The sequence below is a fragment of the Pelmatolapia mariae genome, linkage group LG13, assembly GCF_036321145.2.
Source record: "Pelmatolapia mariae isolate MD_Pm_ZW linkage group LG13, Pm_UMD_F_2, whole genome shotgun sequence".
Classification (NCBI taxonomy): Eukaryota; Metazoa; Chordata; class Actinopteri; order Cichliformes; family Cichlidae; genus Pelmatolapia; species Pelmatolapia mariae.
The window spans coordinates 3149565-3159699 of NC_086238.1; the positions used below are offsets into that span (position 1 = coordinate 3149565).

At 37.8% G+C, this 10135-nt stretch overlaps 1 protein-coding gene across 1 annotated transcript; it reads left to right on the forward strand.

The window, feature by feature from the left end:
- Positions 1–3034: 3034 nt before the first annotated feature.
- On the forward strand, positions 3035–8932 carry LOC134640260 (monocarboxylate transporter 12-B-like). Its single transcript, XM_063491917.1, has 8 exons — positions 3035–3171; positions 4839–4942; positions 5178–5321; positions 6343–6438; positions 6662–6818; positions 7185–7904; positions 7996–8255; positions 8660–8932. The coding sequence occupies exons 1-8, from the start codon at positions 3035–3037 to the stop codon at positions 8845–8847; spliced, it is 1806 nt and encodes a 601-aa protein (XP_063347987.1). The 3' UTR covers positions 8848–8932.
- The last annotated feature ends 1203 nt before the right edge of the window (positions 8933–10135 follow it).

A 10135-nucleotide genomic window follows, 5' to 3' on the forward strand; every position in this document is an offset into this window, starting at 1 on the left:
AAAGCATGAAGTACTTAGAAAAAAAACGCTAATAAGCTATATCTAGTTTAAATGTTAAAGCTACAATTAGACTCCGTAACTATTTATTTATTTGTTATTTTTTTATTTAAAAAAAGGTGACTCGATGACACAGTAAAAGTATTATGGATATTATGATCTGATGATTGCACTTTTCTGGTAGTGGGGTGAACAATTACCACTTTCTTTTATATTCTGAAAAATAACAAGTAAATACATAAAATGATATGCTGAGCTTCTTTAGAATAAAATCTGCAAAAATAGTACACTTTGCCAGAGGGGGTGCTGCAGATTCATACAGGTTAATGAGATTCTGAACATATTTCTGAACATAAAACATATATAAATAGATCCAGATCCAAATGCATACAGATCTGTACTTGGCACTGAATATTAAAGTGGGCGTCCAGTGTATCTCCACTAAAATATTTAGGCAGGCATTCATTGGTAAGTCAGGGCGAAAGTTGGCAAAACAATCCACCTCTGGGAGAAAACATTTTAAAAGAAATTGCAAGACAGATTTGAAAAAACAAATTTTGAATATTTTTAAATATGGTACTGCAAAAAAGTGAAAATAAAATAAATAAATAAATATATATATATTTTTTCATTATTATAAAAACCCAGCGGTATATTAACTGGCAGATATTATTACAATTGTTTGCCGACCATTATCGGCAAACAATTGTAATTTACGTGCCAATAAATACAAATTTTACAAGTAAAAAGTCGGTGGAAGAAACGCCTTTCAGCCATGTTAAAAGAGTTGACTTTGCATATACAAAACTCAGATCTGAGCAGAGTTGGGTAGCGAGAAAAAGACTCATTTACGTGTTGTTGTGACATTAAAAAACGTTTAGGGTCGTTGTAAGTACTCATAACTAAATACACACAACAAATGCGTGGGAATCTGCTGGTTTCGTGTACCTGAAAAAACAATATTATTTTTACTGTTATCACTATTATTGCGTGCATAGCGTTTTGTGTAAGTCTAAAAAAACTCATCTTCAGTCCTCCAATGGCGGAAGCGTAGCTCCACTGCAGCGTGCTGATGCGTCAAAGGATCAGCCAATTAGCTTCCACTTCTTATCAATGGAAGTTCTCTGTGTTACTGATGAACACTTGAGTCATGGAGCGGTGACGGAGGGGAGCGGAGATTATCTGAAGGCTGTAAGCAAACACCCGTACTTCTCACTTGTTTTTGTGTTTTAGTCTTGTTCAGTACCGCTCTGCTGTTTCTGTTCCTGCTCGCTTTTCTTTCCAGTTCCATTCCTTGACCCTCTAACCCACATAGGCTCTGTTTTGACTTGTACTGCAACAGGCTGCTGCGAAAAACAGCAGAAAAAATGCATTAACCTGAAAAAACAAAGCATGCATTTAGATGATAGTCATAATAAATGAATTGTCCTAATTTACATTTCTTATGGATGCTTTTCCCTTTTTGTTTTCAAATGAATATAAAGCGAAATCAAATGTTCTGTGGCCACATTTTACAACAAATTACAGTCTTCAATGACTTAGTGTAAACTTTTTAGTGTTTCAGAGCCAAAAGGTTTGCATTTTATTGCAGGGTGGAATTTCTGTGTTTCATACGTTTGCTGGTAGCACAGGCATGCAGACTAACAACCTGTTATTTTGTCAAGATAACATTTTGAGCAACATATGACATAACAAAAGAAGCTGCACACAAACCTTTGGACAAACACATGAGTGGAGTTGCAAAAGCACAGATAGGCCAAGTGCAATACTTTACATTTTAGTCTCTTTTTAAGGTTTTAATTGTCTGTATTTTTTTCTGGTGTTTTATTTTGAAGGTTTGCTGTTCTGTTGGCTATTCTGTTGTATTTGTCACCACACATAAAGCTAAGACCCAGGAGCTGATTTGTAAAAACTAATTTAGCTAATGTGAAACCTGGAGCTTAAGAAATGGAAACATACACATTTGCAAATCAGACACCAGCTATATGTTTTTATCTTACATATAGATGTTTTTTCAATATATTTATTTACTCCAAATGTGGTATTTACCTTGCTGGTTAAGCGATATAGTGTTGTGTTTGAGCAGTTGCTTTGGCTAAAAGCCGTTTTCTGTAGTTCCCTAATCCATTTTCTGAATAAACTTCTGTGTTTTTGCACATCAACACAATCTGACATCGCACAGACTTTGTACTCAGGAGCTGGCAGGTTAAAGACTGGCTAATGTTCTCAGCTGATCCTCGCCTGTGAATCGAGTTGGCTAATCATATATAGGGTTCACTATTTAAGCTGTTTGAACCTGCCCATATCTCCTGCACTGCTGCAAGCTGTTTTGCAACCCACTTCGACCCCATCCCTTGCTTTCATGCAATATTTAAATAAATAAATATCATATTGGTATCTTTTACCTGCCTACAACAGAGCCATAACAACACATATAAATTACTTCAGGTAGAAATGACAGTCCCATACTAAAAATATACAAAAGTTTTAACTTAAAGGACCTAAGTGAACTACATATGCACTGTTTGTGGCATTTGCATGGTCAGCGTTTCCAATAAATGTACTTTGTTTGAGTTTCTTGACCTACTTTTCAACCATGAAATCTGTGAAGTCGGTAACTAAAACAACTGACTCTAAACTCTAAAGGCCATTATGGTGTCCAAAAAGACTACATAATTTTTCTTTATTTCTTGTTATTAAAATGTTCGGTAATTGCTTCTTTTGACTGCTCCCATATTAGGAAAGGGTTGGCACAGACTTTTACGCTGCAGCCATCCTTCCTGACACAACCCTCCCAGGGATTTGTGTCTCCTACCGATATGTGAATGTGTAATAAAAAAGTTTTATACTGTGTATTTATGTGACATTACGATAACAAATACATAAGAAATTAGTTTTAATATTATACTTATTGATAATGTAATTTCTATCATTTCTCAGGAGGTGGCAGAAGGCACACCCACAAATGAGGGTGATTTAAGAGACATGTAACAGACAGGTTTGCTGACATCAGCTGGTTCTGTAAATGGCTGGAGGGATGGCAGTTACCAAGCAGGAGACACTTGAAGGAGGCGAAAGGGCATCTGGAGTCCGGACCGAACCTGAAGGAGGCTGGGGTTGGATGATTGTCGCTGGTTGTTTTCTCGCTACCATCTGCACCCGAGCAGTAACCAGGTGAGGAGTGTGTATCTGTGTTGGTTTAAGGCTACTACCAGGTACCAGTCCTCAATTTTCCTATTGTCACTATTGGGCACACTCTTTATATGCTTGTGATACAGCTTCCATTTAGTATTTCAGTGTATGATTTGATCTGTTATTAATTTAAGAGCACCAGGCCAACAGCAAATTATTTCCACTCAGTGGTGTACTTAAATCTTTATTCTCCAGAAAACTACTCAACATGACTTCACCTGCAGGTGTACAAAGCTCCAGCTTAGCCTTTTGTAGCAGGTGTAGGATTATTACTATGCAATATGCAGTTTTGACATGTAGCTGTACTTAACAAGACTTTATGTTCTTAGATTTGATTATTAACACCTCAAAGTTATTACTTGGCAATAATCCATTCTGACTCACTTCCAAGTTTTAAGCATCTCAGCAGCCATGTTTTTTTTCCACTAAGACTTTGAAATCCTGCAGAGATGTTTCCACATTTACATCACTGTACATTACTTCCACAGGTCTGCCACAATCTGGTGTTTGGTTTTAATTGAAGGTTATCTCTAGATTTACACTATAGAAACTGACTGGGTGAACAAACTGGGTGAAAAAAAATGTGACCTGGATAGTTTACAGCATGTGCTGGGAGGAAGAAGTTTGATGAAGTGCTGTGTAAATATATATATGTACATGTATATCTGGTTGCTTTTGGATTTTTCCATGTAATTTACAAACATGTTCTTTATAATACTCAGTATTTCCCAACCACCCCAGCTCATGCAGGACATAATGTCACTTGCCATATATCTTAATAGATAATATAATCTTTCAACCCTGTGAGGTCACCCCTGTAGTATATATTTGATTCTGAAACCGTAGATTTCCTTGGAAAAAAAAAAAGTTGTTTTTTTGTTTTGTTTTTTAACACCTAACAGGATTTTAGAGAAAACGTCTTAGATTGTTAATCATTAAAGGTATAAAATTTGTCACTTGTAAAATTGAAGAACAAAGCCATTCATCCACTAGTTTGTTTCTCTGCCTGAAATAAAAGCTAACATTGCTAAAGCTTTTGTAGTACTGGCAAACAAAGTACAAGAAATGAAAAAGTGTGTAATGATGAAAATAATAATACATGGAATTCTGTTTTAATGTGAATTTTATCAAGGCGGTGAGTGATTTACAGCACTGTTCTTGTCTGAGGCTTCAAGAACAAGAAGTCCTGCCTGGTGTTAAGTAACAGACAGCAAGGGTGAATAAAAATACAGGTCATGGAGTGCAGAGCCCTCTAACTGTTTGATATAAATGCCTGTCATAAACTGATAAACATCTTACTTGGTTGCCAAGTCTGACAAACTAGGATTTGGCAAGTATTAAAAAGTCTAATTAATATTGCATTTGGCCCAAATCATCACCCAAAAATTAATATATATATATGATATAGATAGTGGATGTAAGACACCATCATATACTGACCTGAAGATACGGTGTTAGCCCAACTGACAGACTAATTATGTTTTATCTGTTCTTCGATATGAAGACTTTCTCTTTTCTTATTGACTTACTGAATGTAATAAACCTCTTTGAAGTTGTTATTGAGGAAAGCTACTAATCCTATTATCATCAGTTTATTGCTTTATTTCACCCTTCCTTATTCATGTCACGAACAATCTCTCTGTATGCAGATGTGTCTCCATGTTCTTTGTTGAGTTCCAAATGCACTTTGAGAAGGATTACTCCAACACTGCCTGGATCCACAGCCTGATAGACTCCACCACTATGCTTTGTGGTAAGATGATCATTTGCACCAGCTATCAAAAGCACTTCAAAGGCTAACAGTGTATGTCCTTATCAAACCATACACAAGTTAGGAGGGTATAGTTTGGCCAGAAGGGGAAGAAACAAATCTTGTTGCAATTAACAGGCATCTATTTACACAAACTTGCTTTTCTTTTGAAAATGAGGCATTAATTGGAAAAAAAAATCTTATGAATAAAACGAATCTACTGAAACTGTCTCTGCAGCTCCTCTGGGCAGTTTTCTTGGGAACCGTCTGTCCTGCAGAGCTACAGTGATTCTCGGAGGCATGCTGTCGTCTGCTGGTCTGATTATCAGCTCCTTTGCTAACAGCCTGGAGTATCTTTATTTGTCTCTGGGTGTCCTCACAGGTACATGTTCATGATACACAGCTGTTATCTGTTATCTGTTGTGTACACTGCAGCAGTCCTCCATGTGCTCATGATCCTGTACACACATATCTAACATACACAGCATGATCTTAAATGTAAGCACAGAAGATTAAATGGTGACAGCCATGCGTCAGCGGGGAACCAGCCAATGTTGTTGGAGATCTTGTCAAAATCATCTGGAAGGCTTCTGATTGTCATGGAGGGACAATGATGCCACCCACACTGCCAATGCATTAAAAGCATACCTGAATAGAAAAACACACAGTGTAACAAAAGTCATGGACAGAGCCCAAACCTCAACATTATTGAAGCATTGTGGGATCATCTTTACAGTGAATGAAACAAAAGGTGGCCAAAGAAGAGCTTCAAAAGTCCTTCAAGAAGCCTGGAGAACTGCTCTTGAAGATTACTTAAAGAAATGACAAGAAAGCTTGCCTAAGAGAGTTCAGACTGTGTTGTACAAATTCTGCTTTCAACTTATATACTGCATTTCCACACATGTCTGTACATTTGATGTGTGGCACAAGACTTTGACACAGTACTGTACAAACATCTATATACAAAGACATAAGCTACTTTTGACTGGTCGCTACAGTGGGTAGCTACACATGTTTGATTTGGCACATTTTTACTACAGATGCCATTCAAAGGGTTTGTGGGTTAAACCATTTAACAGAAAGATACCACCGACAGAACCTCAGGGAGCCTCGACCTATATTGTAACCACTTTAAGGGAAAAGGAAACAGTTTTTTTTCACTTGTTAAAAAGGAGAAAAAAACAGAAGCATTTTTACAGGGGAAAATATAATAATATGAGCCTTGAACGTTAATGATGATCTTACTGTGGAGTTTAAATATTGTTATACCAAGTTGCTTTGGGGAAAACATTTGCTAAGTAAATGTCAGATTGTAGAATGGCACATATGAGAGCTTCTGATGAGATTTGGCAACATATGGCAGGTCTCCCAAACTACAAAAACCCTTTATTCATTCTCTGCAGGTCTTGGCTTTGCTCTCAGCTACACACCAGCCATAGCGATGGTTGGAAAGTACTTCAATGAGAGGAAAGCTCTGGCCTATGGCATCGCTCTGTCTGGTAGTGACATCTTTACTTGTCTTCATTTTTCTTTCTTTTCCCTGATACTTTATTTTTCTCACCTCACCTGTTCATTCTTCCTTTCACCGTTTCCACCTGTATGTATTTACTGTGTTCCTCTGTGCTTTTTTCAGTCTGCTTTAAGTTCGTCATCCCATGTTCCCCCTTCACTCTTTTCGTGTTTTATTTCATTCCATCAAATCCAATGTTACCTCATCTTTAGGCAGTGGCATTGGGACGTTCCTCCTGGCTCCTGCAGTTCAGCTCCTTATAGAGTATTATTCCTGGAGAGGAGCGCTGCTCATTCTTGGAGCATTTGTGTCCAACTTGTGTGTCTGTGGTGCCCTGATGAGGCCGATGGAACCAAGAGGAAGTCAAAGGTAAGTTCTTCAGTATTTTGGTGTATTTTACTTGGATATGAAAGAAATATGTTGCAAAAGTAAAACTACTGACAGGTAAAATGAATAACATTATTCATCTCATTACAATGAAATGTTCTTCTGCTAAATGTTACCCAAATGGCAGCTCCTAGCATGACTTAGTGTAGCAGTGTAGCAATCTGCAAAAACTGCTCAAAGAGCCACAGTTGTTTACCCCCAAATTCCAAATATCCCAATTTGATTAACTACCTACAGGATACACTAGGAAAAAAAACCTGATCCATCTTGCCACAGATTTAAAAGATCACCTAATCCTTAAAAAATTGAAATCTAATTATTTCCTTATCTTTCTCACTCCATCTGAAGGACATGGGAGAGCAAGCTGACAAAATTTGGGAAAAACTGCATGAAAACAGTGCTGGATTTTAAAGTCCCTGAACAAATGTCTGCTGATTGTATCCAAGTGGACCACAAGCAGCTGGATGTAAAGAACTTAAAGGGTCCTCAGGGGCTCCTCATACCGAACGGAACATTGAAAAACTTTGGACTTGAAAAGGGCAAACTAGGTAACATAGCATTTCTTCCAACCCTGGAGCCATCTGATCGGAAGTTAATAGATCTGAAGATAGGGAAATGCTTTTTATTTAGCAACTCACTAACAGACACAATGCTAGGCAACATTGAATTCTCAGATCTTAAGCTACCCAACACGACCGAGGACTTGAAATTGGTGGAAAGCATTAGCTTGAGCAAAAACTTGTCAGACATGGATGGAAAGATAGAAGACTCAAAATTTAATGAAGCCAGACAAAGTGACAATAATCCTTTAGTAAACCCTTCATCCAGAGGTCAGTGCTTTTGTTTCGAGTCCAGGGAGGAGTTTGGCTTCCTTTTGATACCCAGCTTCCTGATTTTGTCCATGTCATTCCTGTTTATGGCGTATGGTTGCAGCCCTCCAATAGTTTACCTGGTTCCTTATGCCCTCAGTTTGGGGGTGCAGCCTCAGCATGCTGCTTTACTCATGTCTGTATTTGGAGTCTGTGGAATTGTTGGCAATATCACCTTTGGATGGATCACAGATAGGGGGTAAGTATTAATCTGGAGTGTATTTTTGTTAGTTAATAATTAGTTTGTATTTAATTCAAAGTTCAGTGGTGATGGATTTCCTTCGTTCTAGGTGTGTTAGGAGGTTTCGCATGCTGAGCTACACGGTGGCGATGGCCATGGAAGGCCTCTGCTGTATGTTCATGCCTTTCCTTAGCTCCTTCTCCCTTCTCGTGCCTTTTTCCATACTCTATGGGTACTTTGATGGTGCATATGTAGCACTAATACCAGTGGTGACATCTGACACTGTGGGCTCCACCTATCTCACCTCAGCTTTGGGTGTGGTTTACTTCCTTCATGCCATCCCCTACCTGCTCAGCCCTCCTATTGGAGGTAAGGATTTATGAATATACTACAGCAGAGTTAAGAGTCAAACTTCGTTTGTTCATCCTATTTATTCCCCCATGCATGTTCTAGCCTCTATACCAACCTTTTTAGGTCTTTTTTGCCTTCTAGAATCTGCTGTTTGCAAAGAACGAGCAGCTCTCTCCACTTGTTTCCCTAATTTCCTTCAGGATTAATAAAGTATTCTGATTCTGATTGTTTTTGTTTCATAAGGCAGTACACCACCTAATTTTCATTCTACATGCTTTTACATCCATATTTTCAGAAATAACTGTGCAGAAGTTTGAGCATAAACTCTGTAAAACAATGCCATTTTGGAGGAAAATAAGTCCTACTTTAAAATATGGATTTAAAAAAAATGTGTTTATCTTTTTTCTTTCCTGTTTCTCCAGGTTGGTTAGTTGATCGGACGGGAAACTATGCAGCAACTTTCTTCCTCAGTGGGGCTTCCTTTATCTTCAGCTCTGCAGTCCTAGCAGCTGCCATGTTAGTCAGACACTGCCAGAGGTCCAAGTTGAACTCAGCTGCACATTTAAACCCCAGTCACACGGCCGCTGCAGCTCTGCAGAGCGTCCTATGACATGTCAACCTTGATTCTTATTCACTGTCTGCACAGATGATGGTGCTGCTGGTCTGTGGGTGTACTAAGATTATAATGATGTGTGACTGGGCTAAAGATCAAGAAGCAAGTTGCCAGGAAGGAAAAAAACATAGAATTTTAGTTATTTCACAGTGACATTTTCCTGTTTTGTTTTTTGTTGTTGTTGTTTTGTTTTTATAATGACTGGATAAATATTTTCTATAGTAATTAACAGTATAGATTACTAATTGTCTGAAGTAATTTTGTTTTTTAAAAGATGATACTTGAGAAGTGCCTTCCAACATAATTTAAAAATGAAAGTTCCTCATGTCTCTTTATTTCAGTTTTTATATTGAAGACCCGCTGAATGTGAAAATGTAAGCTAATCCTAAGTGTTGTTTTTTTTGTGATTCTACAACTTCACCTCCAAAAAATGTTGGGACGCTGTGAAAAATGTGAATAAAACAGGATTGCATTGATTTGCAATTCTTATAAACCCACATTTCATTCACAATAGAAAATAGAAAACATATCAAATGTTTAAAGTGACACATTTTACTGTTTCATGAAAAATAGCTCCTCATTTTCAATTTGAAGACACAAAAAAATTGTGAAGACTTTAAATACTTGATGTCATATCTTTTCATTCTGAGAATCTGGAAAAATGTCTGTGCTCAAAGCACAATGCCACAAACCAGTATTGGATGTCTGTTGTCTTTAGGCTCTGAGACAGCACTGCATTGCAAACAGGCATGATTCTGGCATAGAAATCACTACATGGGGTCAGGAAAACTTACAGAAATCATTGTCTGTGAGCACAGTTCACTTTGGCATCCACAAACACCGGTTAAATATCATGAAAAGTGGAGTCCAGAAAAACTGCTGTCATCTCTGGGTCAAAACTCATTTAAAATTCACTTAAGCAAAGGGAAGCCTGTTCTGTGGTCAGATTCATCAAAATTTGAAATGTATGTTTTTTGGAAACCATGAATGCTGCATCCTCTGAACAGAAGAAGACTGGGACCATCCGGCTAGCTGCCAGCACTCAATTAAAAAACCAGTCCAGTGTCTATATTGGCCATTTGCAATATAGAAAGGCACCATCAAGCTTGAAAGGTATGTGCAGATTTTAGAGCATGTTGTCCTATCCAGATGTTTTTGTCAGGGAAATGCAGGTGCTGTTATTTCACCTCATCTTTAGGCAGTATTTTCTGCATATTTCAGCAAGACAATGTTAAACTGCATACTCCAGTTATTAGAACTGCATAGCTTCTCAGTAGAAAAGTCA

What these genes read in the sequence shown, in the direction of transcription:
- LOC134640260 (XM_063491917.1), top strand. Translation starts at nt 3,035, where the DNA reads ATGGCAGTTACCAAGCAGGAGACACTTGAAGGAGGCGAAAGGGCATCT. An exon ending in CTCCACCACTATGCTTTGTG is followed by an intron (nt 4,943 to 5,177) that starts GTAAGATGATCA and finishes CTGTCTCTGCAG; the next exon opens with CTCCTCTGGGCAGTTTTCTT. An exon ending in CTATGGCATCGCTCTGTCTG is followed by an intron (nt 6,439 to 6,661) that starts GTAGTGACATCT and finishes CCTCATCTTTAG; the next exon opens with GCAGTGGCATTGGGACGTTC.